At 43.1% G+C, this 26,376-nt stretch overlaps 1 protein-coding gene across 1 annotated transcript; it reads right to left on the reverse strand.

Moving 5' to 3' along the window:
- Positions 1 to 345: 345 nt before the first annotated feature.
- On the reverse strand, positions 346 to 18,037 carry notch2 (notch receptor 2). Its single transcript, XM_088425551.1, has 30 exons — positions 17,928 to 18,037; positions 17,486 to 17,719; positions 16,828 to 16,983; positions 16,422 to 16,607; positions 15,462 to 15,575; positions 15,218 to 15,331; positions 14,903 to 15,136; positions 13,731 to 13,841; positions 12,834 to 13,026; positions 12,587 to 12,732; positions 12,388 to 12,501; positions 11,703 to 11,822; positions 11,464 to 11,616; positions 10,465 to 10,693; positions 10,051 to 10,252; positions 9,706 to 9,859; positions 9,408 to 9,592; positions 9,197 to 9,329; positions 8,851 to 9,102; positions 8,619 to 8,731; positions 7,467 to 8,002; positions 6,427 to 6,768; positions 6,112 to 6,254; positions 5,833 to 6,037; positions 4,955 to 5,042; positions 4,734 to 4,884; positions 4,315 to 4,634; positions 4,076 to 4,223; positions 3,873 to 3,970; positions 346 to 3,377 (listed from the first exon to the last, which is right to left on the reverse strand). The coding sequence occupies exons 1-30, from the start codon at positions 17,974 to 17,976 to the stop codon at positions 1,968 to 1,970; spliced, it is 6,633 nt and encodes a 2,210-aa protein (XP_088281677.1). The 5' UTR covers positions 17,977 to 18,037; the 3' UTR covers positions 346 to 1,967.
- Positions 18,038 to 26,376: the final 8,339 nt, after the last annotated feature.

Raw genomic sequence — 26,376 nt, forward strand, 5'->3', positions numbered from 1 at the left:
AGACTTCTTCTTTATTACGTCCGAGGTTCTATCGGTGCTATTTCTTGTATTAGCCTGCCACCCTCTGGCCACTAAGCGAACTGCATTACACGATTGGCTTTGCAGACGATGTTTTTTTTTTGTTCATAAAAACATACCAAAACGAAATAATTTATTGAATATAACTAGATAGATAGATAGATAGATAGATAGATAGATAGATAGATAGATAGATAGATAGATAGATAGATAGATAGATAGATAGATAGATAGATAGATAGATACTTTCTTCGTATGTAGAAAAATGATCACATTTGAATTCAGTTAAATTGAGTAAGAAGACAAAAAACAAATGACACACATCTCTGATGATCCAGGTTTTAATTGAGAAGAGAAACTTAGTTGATCTTTTTTCAACAAGTCTGAGCTCTAGCTTACCAAACATGGCCAACAACTACTTCATATGGTCTAAGACAAAAAAAAAACATTTATATACACAGACTTTACAAATACAGCTTTTTACCTGCTATATGTGCAGAAATATCAACCGTGTTTGGTGGAAAATCAATTCCTTTGCTTCGGATTATCAACTGCAAATCGTGACTGTAACCACTGAACAGAATGCAGGTAGTTCATTTAAGCATTTATTCTATTATCCAGTTTTGAGGTACCCCACTAGTAATACTATTCAACACACTCGTAGAATAAGTTTCTTCTATTGGATGACATTTTTAAAGAGCAACTAAACATTACAAGAGGGGTAAAACGACTAGTGAGGAGCTGAATAGTTTACTAGTTAAGCTTAATAAGGCTAAACATAGCATTTGGAAAAAAAAATTACTAATAGTAATCGGACAGTCATTCTACTAGTGTATTAAATAGTCTGTGTGCACAGAGTGTACGTGTACCTTCTGATGGATGTTCGGGATACAGAAGAAACGCCCAAATGGCTTTCCATATAAACAAAAGCACTTGTAACATCATCAGATACTTTGATAGACCTGTACACTTGGCGTAGGCATCATGACAACTAAAAAGAGACAATTATTTTGACTAAGGAAAAGAAAAAAAGTTACATAGTTTAAGAGCAAACATGGAAAAAGAGGCAGTTTCAAAAATATTTTTCCTCATGCGTCATCGTAACATTCACAATCATTCAAGAAGTGCGCACAGTATTTATATATAAAAAGAGCGATAAAAAAAATCTTTGCCAGGTAAAATCTCAGACTTTACAAGCAGAATGTGCTATGCGTCCATGTGTGTCAACACACCCAAAAAGAAAAAAAAAAAAAGTCCATGGAACCTTTGAGCATACGATTGTTCATCGTGTAACATAAACTGCCAACATGCAACAAATAAAAGCTTGAGGTTGTCTCTAGACTAATTCCGATAGACTTGGCCGAAGGAAAGTGGTTTCCTGGATCCCGTCTCAATGTCCATAGAGATCAATAAAAAATAATAATAATACAAATCAAAAGTCCATGGTCAGTTGCCAAACGAATCTTGTGTTTGTTTGGTATAGATGGAGACGTTCACAAGTGTTTAATCGATCAATATTTTGGTATATATTTGTAGTACAGTTTATTTTGCTGGATCGTTTTCATTGTAATCATTTCAATTGAAATACTCTGGCAAGTGATGTCAGGAGCCGGAATCCGATTGGCTGGTCCGTCGTGGGAGCGGCTGGGCGTGAGTCGTGGCCAACAGTAGGTCCTTGTGAGTCTTTTAATCAACTTGCCGTATAACATAGGAAGCTTGCTTGTAACGAAAAAAAAAGCCTTGTAACACAAAGGAAAAAAAAACAAAAAGTCATGGCACCACTGTATTTGATTTCTAGCTCGAAAGATTTTCTGAACTATACACAAGTCTTCTTAAGTGCAAAGAGATAAGGCTATAACATAGAACGGGAACGAAGAAGGTCACTTGGCGTCATCGAGGAAGCGCGTAGAACCCCCCGGGAGTCTTTCTTTGGCTCCTTAGCCGGCCGCCTACGCAAACACCTGCCTGCTCCCCAGGGCCGGCGGCTGCTGGGCGGCCTGCTGCTGCGCCGGCTGCGCCTGCGGCTGCAGCTGCGCCTGCTCGGGAATGTGCGTGTGGCGGGCGGGGGGCAGCGCGTGGTGGCCGTTCCCCAGCGGGGTGGGGCTGGTGGTGACGTCGGACCAGTCCGAGTTGGAGTGCGGCGAGGACGACGACCAAGGGTCCGGGGATTCGGGCGAGGGTGTGAGATAGGGGTGCTCGCTGGGAGGGTGCGGCGGGTGGCCCGGGGTGGTGCCCTCGGAGCCGGCGGGGGTGAAGCTGTGCTGGGAGGGCGGGGTGGGGTACTTATCCACCGGACTCTGAATGGGCGGATAGGAAGGCAGCGCTCCTCCGTGGGCGATGGTGTGGGGGTGCTGCATGGGGCGGGGGAGTGCCATGCTCATCTGCTCGGGCAACGGGTACATCATACCCTGGTTGCAGTGGAGGTGGCCCGGTCCCGGTTGAGGGTTCTGAGGCTGGGCTTGAGTCACCTGCACGTGGCCCTGCTGGGACTGCTTCAGCATGCTCTGGCCTCCGCCGGACGGCATCATCTGGAAGGTGACGATGGGGGGCAGCTGCTCCCGGCTCATGGTGACGTTCATGGGGGTCAGCATGGGGCCCCCCTGGCCGTGGTGCTGGGCCATACCGCGGTGGGTGGCTCCCATGGGGTGCGGCACCAAGCCGTACATGTGGTTGCCGTAGCTGTGTTTGCTCATGCCTACCCAGGCCTGCTGCTGCTGCTGCTGCTGCTGCTGCTGCTGCTGCTGTTGCTGGCCCAGCATGTGGCTGACGGGAGGCAGCATGGGCCTGGTTCCGGGGCTGCTCATGAGGGGGGGTGAGTTGGCGGTGGTAGAGGCCGCGGTAGAGGCGTCGCCCGCGTAAGAGTGCGGCGACTCCAGGGAGTCGACGGGTGACATGGTGACGGAGCTTTCGGGAAGCGTTCCGGCCGCCTTTACGCCGTTTACGCCGCCTCCCCCGCCGGCACCCGCAGCCGGACCTTCCCCTCCGGTGGGTTTCTTTCTTCGCCTGGATTTCATGTCTTTGGCCTCCTTAGCTCCCCCGCTGACACCTCCCATCTTAGCTCCGCCCCTCCGGCTCTTTTTTCCCTGCAGCCCGGGACGCATGCCAATGAAGGCGGCTCCGTTGGCGCCGCACATCACCGAGGAGTTGCCGCCGATGTGATTGGGCCCGTTGTGGGGGCTGTGAACCAAATTGTACTGGTCCAGGAGGCGTACGATATCGTGGTGCATTCTTTCTTGAGCCGTGTCTCTGGGGAGGCGGTCCAAGTGGTCGGTGATGTCGCGATTCGAGTAGTGGTCGAGGAGCACTTGGGCTGCTTCGAAGCTACCTTCTCTGGCCGCCAGGAACAGTGGGGTCTCCTCCTGAATAAAAGATTTCATCGAGGCATCAGGTGACGTGCACGATTAGAGTATAGCTGTGCTGCTTAGAAGGAAAAATACACATGGTTTTGCATCATAACTGAATCCAAACACATTCATGGTGTTGTTAGTGGTAATGAAGCAAGCTTATAAAAGCTTGTGGAAACTATTTGTCGAGACGCCGTGTGCCTAGGTTAGAAGAAGCAGGGGTGTGATCCGACGGCTGTGACAGTCATCTGGTGAGGTTTTGACTTACATTGATCGAAGCAGTCATTTTAGGTATTGTGAGTATATTCAGAAATTTCTAACATTACTGAACATGTTCAAAAATTCATTCTAGTCTTCTTCTCCCTCTTCGTCACAATTGTGGTGTTTTTGGAAGCGGGAATTGAGTTGTTTCCAATCATTTGAATTTTGAAAAGAAATTTGGAGCACAAGGGGATTGAGTTACGAGCGAAACAAATGAAAAACCAAATATTAAACTAGCGCTGAAATGACCTTATTGTCCTGCATGTCTCGGTTGGCTCCGTTCTTCAAGAGCACAAGCGTGGCCTCCACGTTGTTAACTGCTGCGGCCCAGTGAAGCGCAGACTTGCCTGAAATGACACAGATACATAAATTATACACTTCCAAAATTGTACATAAACCGTACATTCCATCGGTTGCTAAGCAAATTGAGATTCCACTTTGGCATGACCGACCGTGATCATCGACAGCATTGATGTCAGCATGGCAGTGGATCAGTTCTTCCACCATGCCTTCCGCGGGCAACCTGGCTGCCAGGACGAGCGGCGTGGTGCCATCATTCATTCGGGCGTCCAGATCTGTCGCGCGATTGCGAATGAGAATCTACGAGGAAGAAAAGATGCGCGGAAATGAATGCGACGAGTCGGAAATCACCGACTTAAGGATAAGTGCAGAACTTATGCTGCGGTCTCACCTGGAAGACTCCCTGCGCATCTGCCGCCACGGCGGCGTGCAGAGGTGTCCTGCCCATGTTGTCTTGGGTGTTTGGATCCGCTCCGGCATCCAGCAGCCTCTTGGCGGCGTCCGCTCTGGCGTAGCGGGCGGCCAGGTGGAGCGCAGTCTCTCCAGTGCGGTCCGTCTGGGCCATGAGCGAAGCGCCCTGCGCGATCAGGTCAGATATAACGCTGGGACTCGGTTCGTCGCCTCCGCTCTCCTCTTCCTCCTCGCCGGTGAAGGAGCAGTCGGGGCCGCCTCCGTTGCGGAGGGATGCCAACATGAGCGGCGTGAAGCCATCTGGAAGAGAGGAAACCAACTAAAGTAGAAGTATCTGTACTCCTACTTGAGTGAAGAGCGAGTGTCATTTGGGGCTTGGAGACTCCCCAATGTTCTTACCAGGTCCCTTGACGTTAACATCGAGGCAGTCGGTATCTACGTCAGCTTGCGGCGGGGTTAGGATGACGTCGGCGGCTTTGCGATGTTGCAGGGTCCACTCCCTTCGGTCGACACCTCCGTCCGAAGACATTAGCAAGGGCTTATCTTCATTCTAGCGAAAGGTGGTGGGACATCAGCTTGTCGCAACAGCCACAAGTCAGAGCAGCTTGTGGGAAACTCACCCTTGGAATCTTAGCTGGAACTTCGTCGTCCATCCACCTCTGGCCTTGACGTCCGTCCATCATGGCTCCATCCTGGCTCTTGAAATTTCTGGTGTGAGCGGAAGTGGTCTACGTCGATGACTGATTCCTCATTTTGAGTTTTATTTTACAAACACGTAAATGGAAATGAATATGTAAATGTGTGCAAAATCCTCGGTATTTCAGCTGCTTACGAGGATCAAATGAAACGATTATTTCGATGATTAATTGCCAAAGTAATTGGTAAGTAAATGATTCAAATAATAATTGAAACTGAGCAGCTCTTGGGTCAGTAAATATCCACCACATTTTTTAAATTTTTCCCAATTTTATAGAAATTAGGTACAACAAACACATTGTCTAGATAAAATGTTGTTTAACTTTAAAGGGATAATTTCATTACTGACCTATTTTCAGCAGTAAGTTATTTTTTTCTATAACAAATATGATTACTTTTTATGTCCAATTAATACAATTAAACATGCATTTTATCATTTGCTGTTGTCTGAAATTGGCATCACACAGCTCAGCTGGCGAGCGTCACATGACCAGACCCGGAAAACATCGTCGTGATTATTTGCTAGTTTTGATCACATGTAATATCAATCACAGTTGAAGCAAGTGATAAAATGTATTTTTAAATATATTAATTGTGCATGAAAAATGATGTTGCTGAAATATTCAGACAAAATGTTAACTCGTGACTGCTGAAAATGACAAAATAAGTCAAGTATCCCTTTAATCTACCTAATTTCATCATATCTGTCATATCATTTGCTCAGCCCTGATGTAGAGAAAATCCAGCACAAAAAGTATGATTGCAGTTATCGCTCCTCATTCAACCTCACATGTCCACTCACTTCATGTCAAAGTCATCTTGACCAACAGGTTCTCTCCTCTTGTCATTTTTACTGGCCAAAAAGCCATCGGGCAGCCACAGCACGCCGTGCTTATTTTTCCTCTTGGCCGCCAGCATCCCCAACACCAAAATGAGCAGGATGATGACAAACACGACACCGAACACGTACATGGGAAACGCGGTGGTCTTTTTGACCGTCAGGTCACCTGTGGGTTGAAAGAGAGAAGTGTGAATAGACCGCCGGCTCCTGCTCACAAGACTGCATCGCGGCTTGACTTACTGTTAACGGATACAAGCGGATAAGGAAGGTCGGCCTTAATGTGCGCCGCTGCGATGAAGGAAGCTGCTTCGTTGGTGTTTGAGAAACAGTCTTCGGATTTCTGGGAACATTCCCGGTTGTCAATTTGTAAGTGGACTACAGAGCTGAAAAGCAAGTATAGATATGATTTAGTTACAATGAATAATCAGAGTGTTGTACTTATAAAACTCGCAAATCTATGCCAGTATGCATTAAAGACCAACGCCATATAAACGAATCAATAAAAACCTGACGCTCAATAAAAAAACGCCCAAAAAGGTAATGAAGACGCTTTACCCGATAACCTCTCTCTCCAGCTCCCGCTTTCTTTTGCTCTTCTGTAAGAGGCGCCCGTGCCCATCCTCCGGCCCGTAGTATGGGTACACCATGGGCTCCTTGTTCTCATCCAGCTTGACCTTCAGGTTGGTGTGCAGCAGGGCTCCGAGGGATCGCAAGAAACCACGCATGTCTTCAATCAGCTCCCTGGGCTGCAGGCGAACCACAATAACCAGGGTGCCCTCGATCACTTTGGCCGGAGTATCGCCGGCGCAGTCCAGGCCGTCCCAGCCGCAGGCCTCCGTGTTGCAGCTCCGGTCACATATGAGGTTACCGTAGTGGTCCGGGCAGTATTTGTCATACCTGGAAAATTCATGGATTTCAGCTGGGCCGTGGCCATTTTGTCCTAGTTGTAACTCGCTTATCTTGTCATTACAATAAAATAGACATGAAGAGTCATTTTTTTACGTTTGTTTTTATTCTTGTATTTTCACTCCATTTATTTGCAAAGTTGCAAGTTGTAAAACAACCTCAACAATGTAACGCGCTTATACTGGTGTAGCGATATAGGAGAACGATTCAAGTTGAGTAATGTTAGGCAAACAGTTTTAATATTTGTTTTTTCTTCTCAATGAACTTTGACTGCTGATATTAAAATGTAATTTATCATCAGTCAGCAGAGGGTAAGCATGTTCAATAACATTTTTTTCCATCCCAGTAAGTATGATTATTCTCCCTGAGAATGTAATCCCAGAAAATTAGGGCAGTATATCGATACCTGGTATAGTTAGTTAGTTTTTTCAACTCGAGCACAGTAAGCTGTTAAGGGTCCCCTTTCAAAAACTAACAATATCACATGAAATTGCCACCTATTCCCCAACTTAATATATAACCCAATCTTGTAGAAATTAAATAAAAAAATGATAATCACGTTCCAGCGATGTGCAGATTGAAACGCACTTTATCCAAACTGTTTACTTAAACCCAGTAAAAAAAAGGGGTAAAAACTGAACCTAAAGTGGTCTGGATTGTATAGCAAATGAATGGAAGGGTTGCCTTACTTGCAGGTGCTGGGTGCATGCTCCTGGCACTCAAAGCTATCGAAGAGGCAGCCAGGGTTGTCGCATTCCTTGTCGCAACGGCCGTTCTTAAAGTAATCCCAGCACGGGACGCCGGCGGTGCAGTTCACCCAAGGCTGCTTCCAGTTGAGCGAGCAATCTCCGCCGTCCCACTGACACTCGTGGTTGTTGCACTGCGTGTCGCACACTTTATCCCCCGACTGTTGCTCGCACTGGGGATATGGGCAGGAAGGGGTGTGCGGGGCAGACACTTTGTTCTCGCAGTAGCGTCCGGAGAAGTGCGTTGGGCAGCGGCAGCTGTACAGGTACGGGTTGGAAGGGTCGCTAATGCAGGTTCCGCCATTTTGGCAAGGCGTGGGGCACGTCTGTTTGCTCTCGCAGTGCGGCCCCCTGAAGCCGGGTTGGCACTGGCAGTAGATCTGGCCCACTGGTGGCTCCACGCACTTGCCGCCATTCTGGCAATGAAGCTTGGCGCAGCTGTAGCCTTCCAGATCACCGCAGTTGAATCCACCAAAGCCCTAAAAACATAACGTCCGACTTTATACGTGTTTGTAAAGTGGCAAAAGAACCTTGCAAAGGCACGTCGGGGAAAGAAGTACCATTTATTTTTATTTCCAAAATCTACTGTTTGTCTATCATACCTCTGCAATGGTTTGGCTCTCTGAGGCAAGCGTGAGGATTAAAGAAGGGGAAGAGGTTAGTTAAGAGAAAAACAAGGATTAAATGATCAAAGTGCAATTTACGGAATAAAGTGTGGGAAATAAATGTTTTTAATGTCGAATGACAGAAGCTCTAAATTCTTAGAGAAATATCAAATCTAATATATGATACTAAAATAAATATGATCAAGGTGTATTAAATATCATGAAGTTATTTTGTGTTTTTGACATCATTTTTGTGGTATATTTACAGTTTAAATTTTATTTGTAAAAAATGGGGAGGTGAGCTCCTTTCAGACATTGATTTCCAAAGAGAATATTCACGAGTTATTAACTATTAAAGCGGGGGCCTATATAATTTGGTTAGTATTTAGAAAAAATAGCTCAAAGCTCATCCTTGGTTCTCCCATATACCTAATAGGGAAAAAAACTACAACCTGGTGCTTTTGAGGAAGAACTGATCTGGGAAACTTACAGGGGGACAGGAGCAAGTATAACCATGGACTGAGGTCATGTTCATGGCGCAGACGCCGCTGTTATGGCACGGCTTGGACAGACACAAATCAACCATGGATTCACAATGGCGACCTTTGACAGAGAAGAAGATATATCAGATGAAAAAGGACTGCTGCCAAAATCACTGCTGAGCTACTTGCTTATTATCATATCAGCAAAAAGCTCAGCAGAGTTCAGGAACAGGATCATACCTGTGTACCCAAGGCGGCATCGGCACTGATAGTCATTGACGAGCTGGACGCAGTCCAGTGTGCCAGTGGCGTGGCAAGGTCCAGACAAGCATTCGTTCAGATCACCCTCACAGTGTACTCCCACAAAGCCTGGCGGGCAGGAGCAGGTGTATCGTCCAATCCCGTCCACACACTGACCGCCGTTACGACAGCGGGGTTCCCATGAGCCAGACTTGGGCGCGCAGTCGTCTACGTTCACTTCGCACTGAAGACCTACACAATTAATGTCGTGTAGATAATGAAGTATTTCTCAAGCTGGGTTCAGGGCTCGATGGGGTTCCCCGTGTAGGTTAGCCGTCGGGCTCACCTTGAGTTCCGGGCGGACAGGCGCAGGTGAAACGGTTGATGAGGTTGATGCACGTTCCTCCATGGAGACACGGCCTCGAGTGGCATTCGTCAACATCATACTCGCAGTTCACCCCCTGGTAGCCTGGCTTACACTTTAAGGAGAGAAAAAGTGCTTCCATTTTTTTTGTTCATGCAGATTTGAGAAGATTAACATAAAATGAACTACTTACAACACATTCATATGTGCCCTGATAGTCTTTGCATGAAGCTCCATTGCGGCAAGGATTAGATTGGCATTCATCCACCATATCTTCACAGTAGTTGCCAGTGTATCCTGGCTGGCACATACACCGGTGGGAATTATCCACGTTCATGCATCGCCCTGCATTTTTACAAACATTCTCCACTTCTAGACCTAAGGAATTCACGAAAAAAAAGACGATTAATTATTTCAGTTGCATAAGATTTGGGCTAAATACACAACATCGTCATTTTTATATAGAGTACAATGAGCAGCGGGTCCCTAACCATTCCGAGCTGCATAGTCCTGGCAAGACATATTGGGGACATCGCAGTAAAATCCAGTCCATCCCCTTTGACAACGGCAGGTCCAGGAGGTTGCTGTCTGAGAGCAGGACCCGCCGTTGTGACAGCGCACTTGGCTACACAAGTTGACAATGTTCTGGAAACAAGAACCACAAACAACCGTTTGACTCATTGAAGAGGCTTCCAACGACAGAACTTAATATGAGAGAGGAGAGACAAATTGTGGGTGCTTAAAGAAACAAAAACACCAAAATGGGCAGTTTTTCTTTTTTAAAGAAAATTATAGGACAGGTTACGAGAAAAAAAAAAAAAAAACATTAGCCATACCTGGCAGTTTTGTCCATTGTAGCTCACAGGACAAGTGCATCTGTAGGTGCCAAGGCCGTCAGTGCAGGTGCCGCCATTCTTACAAGGCTGGGACTCGCATTCGTTTTGCTCGTACTCGCAGAATGTGCCGGAAAAGCCGGGACGGCAGCGACACGAAAAGGTGTTTATGTCATCGATGCACGTGCCGTTATTAAGGCAAGAACTGGAGGGAGAAGAAGAACGATCGTTTAATCATTTATCACCATCTTACTGTATATTCAGGTATCGCATTTGTACTGAGCATTGAATAAACACTATTTTTTTTTAAATGGTTACTGGACTTTGGTGTGAAATTTCAGGTTTGGCCCAAAGTGCATCGTACAAGAAAATCAAGTCTGTGTGACATGTGTAAATTCCATTCATTTCGCAGCTCACCTTTCAGTGCATTCTTGGATGTTGCGTTCGCAAAGGAATCCGTCGAAGCCCGGCCGACACTCGCACACAAAGCTGTTGACGTAATCTCGGCAGTTGGCGCCGTTCAGGCAGGGCTGGCTTGCGCACTCGTCGATCTCGGTCTCGCAGCGACCCCCTTCGAAGCCTGGGCGGCACTCGCAGGCGAAACCGCCCACATCGTCCACACAGGAGCCTCCGTTCAAGCATGGATCTGAAGAACACGGAAGAGAGACAGCTTGTTGAAATGAAATGAAACGTTCTGGCCTTGTTTTACATAGCTACATTTTATTGTTAATTAGCGTTGGATTGTTGTTGAAGTCTGTTAGCCTATCTATGACGTTTTCGATTACATGCTTGTATTGTAGCTTAATGCTAAATTAAGCTAGTGGAAACATTACACAACTTGATAAATTTTAAAATATTGCTATGTAGAACGGTAATAGAAATACTTCAATAAATATTCAAAACATGTTTGAAAAGAGAGGAAGCAACTACGGATTGAAAGGAACATAAGATGTTAAAATGCCATAATTAAGTCAGAGAATACTACAGAAAAGTGTAAATGAATTAAGAAAAAATCATATCAGGTATTTAAAAGCTCAATAAATCAAAGTTTGCTTTTGATTTTGAAAAGATTTGTTTTGTAGTCTGTGATAAAAATGAAAATAATTTAGATTTTGGCCAATTTGTTTCAACGCAAAGGCTAACCCTGCAAAAAGTGGCCTTTTCATGTCAAGTCGGCTTTCGTATTTGATGTAATGTAATAAACAAATAAAACAAAGAACTAAAAAAGGTCACGTTGAACATTTTGCCTTTGAACGCCCAAAGTTTTGTGAGATTTACAGTCAACTTCAACTTGGAATGACCAGTACACAGCTTTAACCAATAAGCTCAAATGTGTTTCTGGATGCTGGTCTGGTATGTATCCTTCCTATAAATCAGGGTTGATTGTACATGAACTAGCGTTGAGGGCAAACTCACTGGGCGAACAGTCATCAACATCTGTCTGACAGTTGTGTCCGCTGTATCCTGGCTGACATTTACACATGTAGCTGCCAGGGCTATTCACGCAGCGCCCGTCATTCCTACAAGGATTCTTTTTGCACTCGTCGACATCCTCAGTGCAGCGTGGCCCTGCGTGGAAAAACATGAATGAAGATGGCTAAGTTCTACATTGATTTAAAAGAGAAAATGCTATGTGCAGTTTCGCAAAAAAATACCTTGCCATCCAGCAGGGCATCGGCAGGTGTAGGAGCTGTAGTCAGCGGTTGGACGACACACTCCTCCCCGTTCGCACGGATGAGAAGCACATGGAACAAGCTCGTCCTTACAGTTTTTACCTGTTAGCAAAAATAAGACAGTTTTAAATGACTTTTCATTGCCACAGTCTGCTCGGATCTCTTGGTATTACCGTATTTTCCGCACTATAAGGCGCACCTAAAAGCCTTATTTTTTTTATAAAGCTGATGGTGCGCCTTATAATCAAGTGCGCCTTATATATGGATCAATGTTGAGATTGGGATCCGTAGATGGGGAATGAACTGGTAAAGTACCTGTACCTGTTTCTTTTGTGTGTTTACAGTTGAACAAGGCTGGTCATAATGACATTCAGTTATTATGCTATTGAGAGTTTAGAGTTATTATTTAAATTATTATTACTTTGAGTAGTCTATATTGTGATTGAAAAAGTTTTAAAATATGTCATTAATTGAGGGTGCGCCTTATAATCCGGTGCGCCTTATATATGGAAAAAAGTTTTAAAATACGTCATTAATTGAGGGTGCGTCTTATAGTGCGGAAAATACGGTACTATTACAGTGTAAATTTGTCACAAGCAGGTGCAGCCTTGCAGGAAAACGAGAATCATGACAATGACACTTGTGGTGAGAAATTCGGAGCCCTAACCTGTGAATGGTGGGCTGCACTGACAAGCGTAACCATTGATCCTGTCGATACAAAGGCCTTGGTTGAGACAGGGGTTGGACGCGCATTCGTCAATGTTCTTCTCACAGTTCACACCTGAGAGCAGAAACCAGAGGCAAATTAGATTGAAATTAAGAGTAGGTGTAAAATTGCCATTACAAATAATCGACCACTACGCTACCTCTGAATCCAAGCTGGCACAAGCAAGTGTACCCGTTATGCCGATCCACACACGAGCCACCGTTTTGACACGGGCTGGGCTGGCATTCGTCTTTCTCTTGCTCACAGTGTTGTCCTCCCCAGCCCGGTTCGCACTCACAATGGTACCTGATAATAAGAACAAGGAGGAGTTTAGAAGGAACCTCCCGGTATCAAGCTTTACACAAACAAGAACCAAGACTTGAAAGTGGCATATGAGAGGGCCTCACCCGTATTGCTGCTCAATACATTCGCCATGCACGCAAGGCTGGTGCACACAATGGTCGAACCCCGAGAGGCACAGAGAGCCGTGGGTGCTGGGCGGGCACAGGCAGTGGAACCCGTTGACCTTGTCGATGCAGGTGCCCCCGCTCAAACACGGGTTGGACTCGCACTCGTTGATATCCACGTCACATTTGAGTCCTATTGGATAAATGAGTTCGCCGATTAAGGTGACAGTGAAGGAGCATCGTGCAGTGGGTTGAGTTCAACTCATGTATGATTATTAGGATGTTTCAAAACAATAATATTCAGTTGGAATTTTGGCAATCAAACGGTTGTGTAATGTTACTTGTGGTGAAACTGTAAATGCTATTAAAAAAGTAGGTGTGGGCAGGAAACAAAGGACATGCATGGCTGACAGAGCATTATTCTGTGACGAATTAAATCCTTCCTTGAATGAAGTATAATTATTATGATAATATTTATGTTCATGCTTCAAGTGAATTATTAGGTGTTGCTTCCAAAGTTTGTTAACTCAATAAAGCCCCCACCCCATCCACGGTTTTATACTTAAAGATTCCGCTCTATTGTAGAGTTAAAAAGACACCTCGTCTCCCTGCAGACTGAATTAGTATGCTGATTCTTTGGATAACTATTTATTGAGGCGGAATTCATTTTTGATTGATTTGAATCAAAAATTGATTCTGAATTGAATAGGAGACCCCAAAATCATAATTGAATTAAATTGTAAGAAATCAAAGATCCCCACCCCTAATAAGTATACTACAGAACAAAGTCATGCAAATAACTTATTAAACATGAACGACGCATTTGAGACCAAAAAAAATAAGTTACTTTCTTCACTTTGCCGACTTTTTTTGTACTCAATAAAGGTCACGGCATACCTGCGTATCCTGGGGAGCACACACACTTGTACTCATTGATGCCATCCAGGCACTCTCCATATTCGCACGGGTTGCTGGCACAGTCGTCTTCATTGATTTCACAGTTTACGCCTAAGGAAAGTCAAATGAAACAAGATGTAGCTTAACACATACTGTAATGAATATATATTATCTAATGCAGTAACCCTCAAATATTTGGGCCTCAAAATTCCTGCTACGTATCGGCTAATGATTGCCATTATTTACTTGTCCAAACCCCTGTGAGGCATCACTTTACATAGTCTCTTAATGAAATACACTCAGTTGGCCTCCAGGGGGAATAAGAAGACGCCTGTCTAAAAATGTCCTGTGTAGGAAGTCCAAAAATGTGGACGAACCAGTAATTCAGCAAAACTCAAATACGTTCTGAGTGTGTCAGAGCATGACGAAGCTAACGCATAAGTGCGATACAAAGCAAACATTTTAAGAGGAACTACACAGAAGAGGAAGTGTGAATATGACACTGGAAAGTGAAAATGAACTACAGTAATCTAGTTCTGGTCAATTTGAGGGAGTACTGGCACACAATACTAGGTGAAAGGGTGGCACGCTGTACGGACTTGAACATACGAACCAGATTCATGTAGTCTGATAAAAACATATATTCGGCCCTCTGTTACCGGCCGGTTGGTGTTTTTTGTGTTTTGGTTGGCGTCTGGGTTTTCTGTTCTTTTTCACATTCTGGGTTGTTGGGCTTTTGTTCATGTTTCTGTTTCCCTTGTTAGTGTGATTGTGTCCACCTGTCGAGGTTAACCTGCTTCCATTGTGTTGGCCAATCATCTCCCCGTTCCAATTGTGTCTTGTCCAGGTTCTCTTCGTTGCCTCGTCAGTTTCGGTTTTAGTTGTCGGGTCACGGTCGACGTTAGCGTCATGGTCGATGTGGCCTCGTCGTTCTTGTGAGTTATATTCCTGTGTTTCCTTGAATTTAGCGTCAAGTCTTTTTGCATTACGTTTATTTCAGAGTTTTTGTTTGTTACTTTGTAGGCAGTTGTCAATCGTGTTTTATTTTTGTCATATTCAAATTAAATTTTTTTTTGCTTCCCTGCATTCGGATCCACATCCCCACCATGCCAGATCATGCGCTCCCAACTGATCCCGATTGAACATTTTAATAGCCTACTGGGCTTATTTACCTGAAGTCCCAGGTAGACAGTTACACTGGTAGGCGTTGACCCGGTCGATGCAGCGTCCTCGGTTCTGACAAGGGTTACTGTGGCACTCCTGCACTTGGATGTTGCAGATGGAGCCCATGTATCCAGGATGACATTCACAGGAATAGGTGGCAATGCCATCTTTACACACGCCGTGGTGGCACGGCTCCGGCTGGCAGTCGTTGATGTTCTCCTCGCAGAGAAGACCTGTGAAGCCTAGTCGGAGGGGAAGGAAGGGTGTTGTAATACTCAAATATATTTGGTACGGTTTTCGGTTAGAGACCCCTGAAAATCTACCTTCGGCGCATTCACAGTCATAACCGTTCGGTCGGTCGATACACTTGGCTCCATTTAAACAGGGTGTACTTGAACATTCGTCAATGTCTATCTGGCACGTTTCCCCGCTGAATCCTGAAACCATTAAACAAACGGATGGACACAAGTTTAGGATTAAAAATAGAAAAAAAAATAAAGACAAAAATAAAGACAAAAAAAAAAAAATCAAAAATATATCATTTGACAGTGCAGGTGTGGTACGAACCTGCTGGGCACTCGCAGACAAAGCGGCTGACCTGGTCCAGACATTTTCCCTGGTTCAGACAAGGGGAGCTGAGACATTCGTTCACCTCAATCTCACAGTGAGCGCCCTCAAATCCTGCAGGAAGCCACAAAAACAAATCATCCATTTATTACATATAAGTAGGGCAAGGTTTCATTATGTAATGTGGCACACAAAGGTTCTGCAATATTTGATGCTACTGATGATTTAGGATTTTTTCCAGAAACTTTGTATTCGTATGTTATGAAATCATTGGTTAGCTGATTTATTTAAAAGGCTAAACTAGTTCTAGTTTTATTAAATTTACATTTAACAGTTTAAGTTGTTTATTAACATTTAGTTTATTCAACGACTTACATTTTTATTTTAATATTTTTTTAACTAGTTACATTTTTTCTTCAATAATATTTTATTTATTTATTAAAGAGTGAATCAAACTACTTTTAAAAAAAAAATTAAATTACATAATGTGGTTTAGTCATTAAAATTGATTAAATTATAAATATTTTTCAATGAAAAATTACATCAATTCTTTCTTAAAACCAGCTGTTAATCATTTCAGAAATATATTTTTTCAAACACTGACAGTGATCCTCCAAGTGTATTAGATGCAATATTGGTAAGCAAACAACACTTTTAAGTTCAATACAAATGTATTAAAAATTTAAATACTCTTTGTATTTAGGTTTAATTGTTGCGTAACGTTTTTGTCTTTTAATTAGTGTTCAAACTGGACAAAATGTGGTAATGGCTTGCAATAATAATAACTGCACTTTTATGCAAAACCCGTTTTGCATTGGTGAACACTTGGTAAAAAGTAAATGTAAAATTAAAAGGTTTATGATGAGACCCGAGTATTTCGTTTAGGCACCAAACGATAATGCCTGAGGAAAAAATAACTACTACCTTACAAATGCATTTCTAAGATTTCATGACACGTACCGGGCATGCAGATGCAAGTGTAGTCGCCGATGCGATCCAAGCAAGTGCCGTCATTCCGGCAGGGGTTTGATGCACACTCATTGACATCCTGTTCGCAGCGTGGCCCTGCGTAACCCCTCACACAATTGCACGTGAAGGAGCCATCTGTGTTCACGCATTGGCCGCCGTGCTCGCAAGGGTTGCTTCCTGCGTATGAAGAAGATGGAAGGGGTCATTGTCGGACAGAAGAAACGCCAAACTCTAGGTGACTGTGTAGCAGTATAACATTTCGGCAAACGTAAATGGTACAAGTCCTGACAGTCAACAGATATTGATAGTGAACAGCTCCAGATGATATAAGTGGATCATTTACGTTGCGTTTTTTGTATAGTATTATCAATACAAACAAACAGTGCATCTTTCTCACCAATGCTGCACTCGTCTCTATCAACGTTGCAGGTGTTGCCATTATAACCGGGCGGGCAGTTACAGTTGAACATGCCGCTGATGGGATTGGTGTCACACTGGGAGCCCTCCCTGCAAGGGCTGCTGATGCAGGCGTCGGCTATGTGACAAAGTAAACCTGACGAAAAAGAAAAGGATTTGAAGCCTGATTAGAAATTAAGGTCTCCAACGTAAACATCGGTCATACAGAAAAGTCCCAAAATATCCAAATGACGTCCATCAAACAATCAACTGGGTAAAAGTTGATTTTAGCTTCATTCAACAAAAGCATTATTGTTGATTCGGGACTAGCATCTTTCACGTTTTACTGTAGCGTCAGTGACTTTGCGCATATATGGGTTTAACAGGTGACATGAATGTCAGTAAATGAGAACATGCTAACCTGTTAGCTCTCTCCATAGCTTGTCACTATTTTGAAACTCAATTTGTTGTTGCAAATATATGTAATCATGAAATGCCACAAAGTTCATAGATGTAAGAAACGAAAGCCACCTAGTTTCACTACCTGTTAACTTTTGTCTTGGGGGTAAAAAGCGAGACAACTATTTGAAGTGCGTGTTTATTTATTCAAAGGGAAGACGCACTCGGGAGACGTCGGAGCGCTTTTGTGACTGGCTCACCTGTTTTGCCGGGTGGACAGAGGCAGATGAAGGAGGCGACGCGATCGATGCACGTGGAGCCCGGGCTACAGGCGGCAGTGGCGCAGTCGTCTATGTTTTCGGAGCAATCGGGCCCGCTCCAGCCGTTGACGCACACGCACACGTAGCCGCCGGCCAGGTTGTTGCACGTGCCGCCGTTCTGGCAAGTGTTGGGCTGTAGACGACATTCATCCACGTCCTCCGTGCAGTGCTGACCTGCGAAGGGGACAGAAGGGTGGAAAAATTCTTCAATAACACAATATGTCAAGTGCAACAACCTAAGCGACTCCATTGCAGATGAAAATGAATTGAGAAAGATGAATGAAGGTTTTGCAAATGGTAGTCATTCCCACTAGTGCACAAAATACCACAGCAGCATACAAACACAGTCAGCTGCACATTGCACACATTAATTCAGCCTTACCCGTCCACTCTGGAGGACACTGACAGTTGTAGGTGTTGACTCCATCCATACAGGTGCCACCATTTTCACACTGATGACCTGGGCAGTCATCAATGTTGTTTTCGCAGTTGGTCCCGTTGAATCCTGGCACCATGTACAGAATGGAAGAAATAGATGTTAATCCAAGCATGTTCACAAAAGTTAGTGCATGCGCGTTTAAAATAATCTTTCACAACTATCCGGGTTCAAGGTTAATGCTAATAGTTTAGGGTATTCTAAGTTATTATGACATAAGCAATTAAAAGGCTAATTTAAAAAAAAAACATCTGTAGCAGTGTGTTTAGGTTAAAACAGTGGGGGCAGAGATGCAGCTTATGTAGACAAACATCTCATGTACATAAGAATTATGACATGCCCTGATAGTGTAGAAATAGCAGCTGTGTGTTTGTAGCGTCCACTCGCTAACTGTAGCAGAAGTGACAGGACAGTGTGTTTAATACAAAAACAGACAGGAGGACCTGAGTGTTTGTATCTCAAACAGTGCAATGAAACATTATCTTTTTGCTGGTGGCAAAAAAAAAAAAAAAAAAAGTTTACCTCATCCAATGGAGAGAAGTACTTGTGTAAAAAAGGGGGCTTGTAAACATAGAACTATTGATAGTTCCTGTACTTACCACCTCACTCAAAGTACACATACTCATCCTTTTTCTTTAGCTCAGCACATTCAAAATGAAAGTGACTTTCAGTGCATTTCCTGCATTACCTGGAAGACAGTGGCATGAGTAGCTGCTTTCAGAATTCTGATGGCATGTGCCTCCGTTCAAACATGGCGAAGGAGAGCAAGGGATGTACGAGCTCTCGCAATGTCGACCTGTGAAGCCAGCGCTGCAAATACATCTGCGGAAATAAATTGCGATACAAGTTACCATTACGCTAGTTAGCATAATTGTATTGTTTGATTCAACAGCAATGTATGCATACATGTTTGCATACAGTATTGTGTTATCATTTTATACTATCCATCAGTTTTACAATAAACTTCAAATAGGTGTGACATACTTTGCCTTTTATTTGGAGAACTGTGAGTGTCGTATAGGCCCCCTTAATTACTTTTTAAAAAACGATTTTAACATTTAGATGTGGGGGAAGAGAAACCATTAAAAATGTTTTATATGATCTCGCTACAGTGCAGATGTTCACCACATTGCAGGAGGGACTCATAAAAATGGGTACACTCTACTGTACGTTATGTTTCTAGTAGAAATTTGCAGACAATAAAGTATGTTCTCACTTGTAGGAGCCGGGAGTGTTGAGACACACTCCATCGTTCTGACATTTTGAGGGCGAGGCGACGCATTCGTTGGTGTCGTTGAGGCAGCGGAGACCTGTGTAGCCAGGTGGGCAAAAGCATTTGTAATTACCACCTGGCACGGCGCGGCATGACCCCCCATTTGCACAGGGGCTTGACAGGCAGCTGTCCTCATATTCACATCGCGGTCCTGGGAATGAGAAGGGAAACTCTTGAGCACTTCTGTGACAGACTCCTTTGCGTTTTAAATTCAATCTATATTCAACTTTTTTTTTCTCTTCACAACAAATGAAACTTTAACCAAGAAACAAACAAAAAGTCTACTAACCACGCAGAAACTTGAGACGGCATTCTCTCACCTGTCCATCCTCGGGCACAGTTGCAAGTGTATTTGTCGAGGGACAGCAACATACATGTGCCTTTGTTGACGCACGGGTTGTTGGGGTAGCACGTGGAGTTCTGCGGGATGTGACAGTGCTCTCCAGTAAAGCCGAGAGGGCAGACGCAGGTGGCGCTGCCCGGTACAGGTACGCCGGCCAGCATCCCCACAGAACAGTTGCCGCCATTTACGCAGAAGCCGGGATGACACGGGTCTTTGTGGTGGCAGTATTCACCCAGGAAGCCTGCTGCGCATCTGAACAAGGATCCAAATATGTTAACTTCCACATGCCAAATGAGGCTGGTGAGAGAATTAGGATATTATTTTTGGGCCATATCGCAGAGCCCTGTTTTATTGCTAAGTAGCGTTTGGAAAAAAAACAGTACAGTATATATTTTCTTGTGCAAGAAGGGTCCTTCTGTTAGGATTGATGCTGAAACTGTCCCACAACAAAATATTCTGTAGGCCTTAAAAGAGCAATAAAAATTCTCTAAAATGACTATCAACATTCAGAAAACTCTGCGTTGGAAATTGCTGGTCATGATTGACTTAAGAGGTGTGGCCTAGTGAGTGACATCAGGTGCTGGAGTCCAGTTGGCAGCAAAAGCTTCTGGATGTGAAATTGGCTTAATAAAGGTAACAGTGAGGATGCAAGATTCATTTATTTATTGATTTTTAATTCAATCAGATTGGAGTCTCTTTTTGTTGCCATGTATTAGCCCATAGAAATACAATTATGTCAGAAAGAGTACTGATTCCTTAACCAAATGGAGTTTTAATTCACCTAGTATGATGTATCCTTATTTTCGTTATGTTATTGGATGGAAAATGCTTCTGAACAGCTCCTTTCTAAAAATCTATCGAGAGGTGGATTGAGTCAGATAAATCCCCCAAACGGTACAAAATGGAATGCACGCTATTGACATTGAGGACAAAATGCTGTGCAGGTATGATAAAGGGTACAAAGGGGAAGTTGAACTGGCTGTAAGGTTAAACTAAGGTCAGTCACGGTGAAGAAGAAGTTCAAAAGCGGAAGGATGTGAGGTAGCATCAGCTGGAAGTAGCTGCCAGAAATGATGACTGGTAAAAAGGTTTCTTTTTCAGACGATTGGAGCCAAAAGCAAAATAAGGCCGTGTTGGAGCCAAAAGCAAAATAAGGCCGTGATCTACCCAAATGTTTGTGAAGTCACTCGTCTGCATTGAAGCTGCATGAAACCGCAGGGAGCCACTCCTGTTGAAGCCACTCCCAAAAAGGCCACTTTCCCATTTCTGCCATCCAAACCATTGCAGCTGAAGAAGCCTGTGTTTTAAATGCAATATGCCAAGTGGCCGTCTGGATCTTAACATTCAAATCTGCACCACATCACAAAATGGGAACCCAGGCCACTATAACCAGTGTAGCTTTTTCGGTTTAACATATTTCATTGTGGGCACAACATAATCTGTAGTGTATAACTGAAAAAAAAAACACCACTTTATGTATGATTTTGTCACCGCATTTGCTCCATATGACTATTTTTTTGTGCCGGCGGGAAAGGAAATTACACGATTACACAACACGAAAAGTCCACAAAGGATCACATCAGAGACAATGTTCCCTTTGAAAGTTTCAATTCCACACTTCTCCCTGGGTGACAGGACCCTGCCAAGTGTATCATTTTGTCACAAGCGAATTTACAACACTTCATACAATTTCCTTAGTGTGCCGTCTTTGTTGTAGTGTAGTGGAGGCACGCTACAGACACGCTGTCTTGGGACTACGGGTGACTGAGCAAACTGCTGCCTCCCACAATGGGCCCCTACAAACCTGCCTCCTGGGATAGGCTCAGGTAACATCATCGGAGCCCATATAGGACATGCGCCACAGTGGCTTTCACAAAAGAGGGCCGGTATAAAGTAAACACTGAGGCTGAGGACTGTAGTTTATGATTTTATTTTTTTTTTTTTAAGAATATTCTACGGTTTTTCCAATAGAGTGAGTAACTGATTATTATCTTCAGCAAAATAATTGTGCATGTGTACTTTTATCAGGGCCCAACCAATACGAGTTAGGGTTGCAACCAATCATTGATTAATGTCAATAATATTGTTGATTCATTGGATAATTAAAAAAAAAACATGTTTTAATTATCATCCCTGTATTTAAAAACGGGGCCTTATTTCAAATTGACAGTATAATAATGAGTAAAAAAAAATTCTCTTAGTGGTTTTCTTCATAGCATGTCAGGAAAAAAGGTTTCCACCGTCCTAACAATTTTTGCTAATGTTATATTTTGATGCAACACAAAACTTGTTACATAAAAGGACAACAAAAATAGAACAATATTTACTAAGGAAAGGCTGATTTTTTTTTTGACAATTTTAAATTGAGGTCTCAGGTTAAATTGAGGTCTCAGAACAATGAATTATCAAAAATGGTAATGGATTAAATTCTAAACGATTAGCTGCTGATTGACTGATGCCGCTCTATTTTTTTAGGCTGATTTTTAGCATAAAACAAAAACAAAAATGTTAATTAAAAAAAAAAATCACCCCGATGCAATTCAACATGTGTCACATACAGATTTCATTTTTCATGAGCATTTTTGTTTAAAATTGAATTAAATTAATGGTCATTTCTGCACATAATAATGTGTATATAACACAACATAATAACCTAAAAAGAAAAACGTCAATGAAATACAAACACCCAATGGCAGGATAAAATCTTTCAACACATTTATCTTTGATTTATGCTGCACTATAGTTTTAAAAACGTGCGACTTGTCATGTTTAAAATAGCATAATTTCATGTAAGATTATCCAGTTCTCTTCAAAGCATTTCTTACACCACAATATATAAGCCACCCACACCCTCACACTCCAATACACACAATGTCCTACCCAAATCTAAAACATCAACATAGCCCGGTCAAGACATCACTAGAGGCAGTCGTTCTATGAATAAGGAATGCTCTTTTTTTTTTTTTCTTCAGTCCGTATAATCCTTCCACCCTCTCGCGGGGTAATGACAGGGCCCTGTGCCGTGTTACAAACATCATATTAGCGGACTTTCGCACAAAGACCATGCATGTCGCCATGTCCATACTAATGCTAGGTTTATGTTACAAACTTGCTCACTTCTAAAAATGATGGGAAATATGAGACGCGGTCATTTAAGTGGCATGTTGGCAATTATGGTAAAATAGGTTTATGGTCATTGGTATCAGCCATACAAAAAAAAAAAAAAAAGTCTATCTCGAATATGAATTATTAGGTATCGGCGAATACCAATAACAGGTATCAGGTTGATAACAGGGCTCATTTCAAGGTCTCGGTGCACGCGCTCGGCTGCGGGAGTTTTAAAAGGAGGAACTAGAAATGAGAACAGAAAATTGCACTTATTTTCATGGAGCTTTAAGGGAATTGCTATACAAGATTTAAGTAATCGCTCTGGTATCGGTTTGAAAAAAAATCAAACATCCCTACTAAACTACAGTATAATAGATTGAATATAAGAAATCCCAATGCTATTTATGACAAATTTTAGCTCATACCACAAAAAAAAAGAAATCAAGCAGCAGGTCCTAAAAACAAACTCCTGTCGGAGCCCTCAAAAGTCAAGGAACTACCGGCAACTGTAAATTTGTTACATTTCAAAGCAACTGACACGTGATGGAATTCACAAAATGGCTGCAGGCAAAAGCGGCATTTTTACTTCCTCCATTGCTAATTTAGTGTGTGTAAAATAAAATTAAGATGACATCAATGAGGGGAAGCAGAACTTAATTTGTTCCACGGACGCAATCTCCAATACAATAAACCTCGTCAGGGCTCTACAAACAATCGTTTGTTTGTCATTTTCGCCATTGCAAATCAAAAGACCAATAAGATCAAATGGAACGTTCTAAGTCATTGCCCTTGAATTACCACTGATGGCAGCAGTGCCCACTCAACTACAGAAAAATCTCAAAATTTCCATTCTTTACTAACAGAAAGTTTTCCTTTCTTCTCCTGTTTTCTAAAATCGCTGCCGTCCAACCCGTGTTGACAGAACTCAAATGTCAAAGCGTCAGAAAATGATAACACCCTGTACTTCTGGTTCCAGTGCCAGATAGAGCGCTTTCTTTATTTGCCTCGGGAAGTAATGTTCCAGCCCGTGGCAAACAGACAAGGCTATGCATGATTCATATTATTGTCAGGGAGTGGTGTCTCACACGGGAGGAAGTTTTCTGTCAATGGATTCAACATATGGCGCGTTAGTCAACAATGTCAACTCAACGGCGCGGTCAAGATTGCCCCGCACAAAAACAACTCAACTGCAGTCGACCGGCTTTGTGCGAGCGTCTCTATGGAACTCTTTGTCCCGCTCCGTGACGGCTTTTTTCCCCCCATCTTTTCTTGCGCTTTCTCCTCCAGCTTTCTTTACCTCTCTCGCTCCTCCACCTCGCAGTTGTGGCCCACTCAAGGTGTCAGGTTTCTACAGCTGGTTCACATTAGCGCCCCCATCTTGCGCGCACACACGCACTCCTCCCCTTCTCTCCGCACTTCTTTTCTCTCCTCTACCTCATGCTGACCTCCGCCTGTACCGGCTGGCTGCTGGGCTTCAATGAGCAGAGAGGGTTGGGCGGAATCTTACATAAAACGTCTTTCGCGCTAGTTTCTTTGCTAATCCGTATACCAGGCTACTTGCATGTTCCCCTTGTGTCCCATCCTATTTCATTTCTGCCAATTTACCCCACTCCGCCATCAGTTCCCCAGAGTTCAAGACTCAACTGCAGACCTTCCAACCCCTAATCTAGTCTCAAAGAACCCTAATAACTCCATCATGCTATCCCCCTGCGGCAATCACTGGGAAGTAGTGTGTGAGAGCAAGTGTGGGTATAAACCGGCTCACATTTCAAACCATGAATCTGTTTCTGCCTTGACTAAAGTCTGTTCAATGTATCGCGGCCGTGTATGTGCATGTTTGGACGTCGAAAATGAAGTGCGTAATACATTACTGGCTCTATCCAATTCCTCCGCACGGACAAAATGGCTGCTTCGGTGCCGGGGGAAAAACAGAATACAACTCCCCCGTTAGAGTCAGTCGTTATCGATTGTAAGTTACTAGAGCTGGGCAATAATCCAATTCATTTGTCTTTTTAAAACTTGACCATTTGAAAATGAGCTAAAATGTGAAATTGCCCCACTTCTACGTGACAAAATGGAATTAGGTAGGTAGCTATGCCTACAAATGGAAAACATTTTTCCTGGGTGCTGCAACCTGGTGCTTTTAAATTCTCGAGCACCGACGCTACGCTATGAATGAGCGCCAACACCCATCTACCAGTTAGCCCGCAAGCTAGCTGATAGCAAGCAACTGCTGAGATATAATCCAGACACCTATGATTTTCAAGGGGAAGTCAAGCCAAAAGTTTTTATCTCTATTATACGTTCTCTCACTAGACTAAACAGGGCATTCTGATTGATATTGTGTCTGTGAAATATTAATTGCACGGAAAAATATAGCTTTAACTTATAATTACTAAAAATGGGGACTGATACCTTACTAATGACCCGTATATGTTGTGCTTGTATTGATATTGTAGTGCCAAAAAAACATGGCGGTGTCACAGATAATCAAAAGTAATCAGAATTAGACTGAAAAAAGTCTTCAAAGAAGACAGGAAGCTGAGCAAACTTTGAGAGTGGCAAGAAGAAGTTAAAAAAGGGTGGAGTCCACAGTGGGCTCATGTGGTAAAATCTCAGACTTTTTTTAGTGGTATGGTTCAAAAAGACTCATCTACAAAAGCGTGGTACACAGCTTCGAACCTCAGCATGGTGTTTAGTCATTATCTTGTCCTTGTGGTTATAATGAGGCCTAACTATAGACCTCCAAACCTTATGAGCAGTCATTATCTTACTTCAAAATTTCTGTCAAAAAAAAAAAAACTAAGCAAAGCAGTGTTATTCACATTAGCTGTGTTTGCGCCGGCTTAAGAGAACTTTGGAGTTTTTATCCGTCACCGTTTTGCAGTGTGAAAATATTCGATGTTGGCACTCATTTTTAGAAGTGAGAACTTGCCGTTTCAAAAGTTGGAACCCTGAATGACCGCTGCTGAGTATTAGAAATAGGACTACAAAACTTCCATGATGGCATTACTGTTCTCTTGACACACCTTGTCATCATCAGTCAGTGACAGGAAGAAAATGTCAGTGAGGGCTGGTTGCTACATTCCCCACTGTTTTGTAAGTATTCTTAGTAGTCTCATAACAACCTGATATTGGCCGACTCATTAGCATTTTACAACTTTTATGCTTTGGGGATTAGTGTGAGTATCTAAAATCCCATAGACCAGGCCACCATAAAAAATAGTTTAGAAAATCAAGTAATGTATTTTTGATTGAGTTAGATGTGACAGGCAGCCCCGATAACTTTGCAGTTATTTTTAACCAAAATGGCTGCGCTAGTGTGTGAATTTGCTCATAGTTCCAAGAAGACCAGCTCTACTCGAGACTGACCCAAAACCTACACAAAGAAGCTCTTATCATTGTGGTTCCACTTTTAACCGCAATGTAATTCTCTAGAAGTCCTGTGGCTCTCCCCCTGCCTACTCAATCTCAGACACTATACTTTATTGATTTTGTTATCTGCCATTTTAGAATTAATCTTGCATGATGCTACAAGATGTCCCCATACTATGTGAGATTGTATTTTTTTGTTGTTGTTTATAAGCTGTGTTCAAGATCACTCCCAACAATATGCTATTCTTTTTCCCTTTTTGTTCAGTATTTATCCATCGATTTACCAGAGCCACTTT

This window comes from Hippichthys cyanospilos, chromosome 10 (genome assembly GCF_059441005.1).
Source record: "Hippichthys cyanospilos isolate Australia breed blue-spotted pipefish chromosome 10, RoL_Hcya_1.0, whole genome shotgun sequence".
NCBI lineage: Eukaryota > Metazoa > Chordata > Actinopteri > Syngnathiformes > Syngnathidae > Hippichthys > Hippichthys cyanospilos.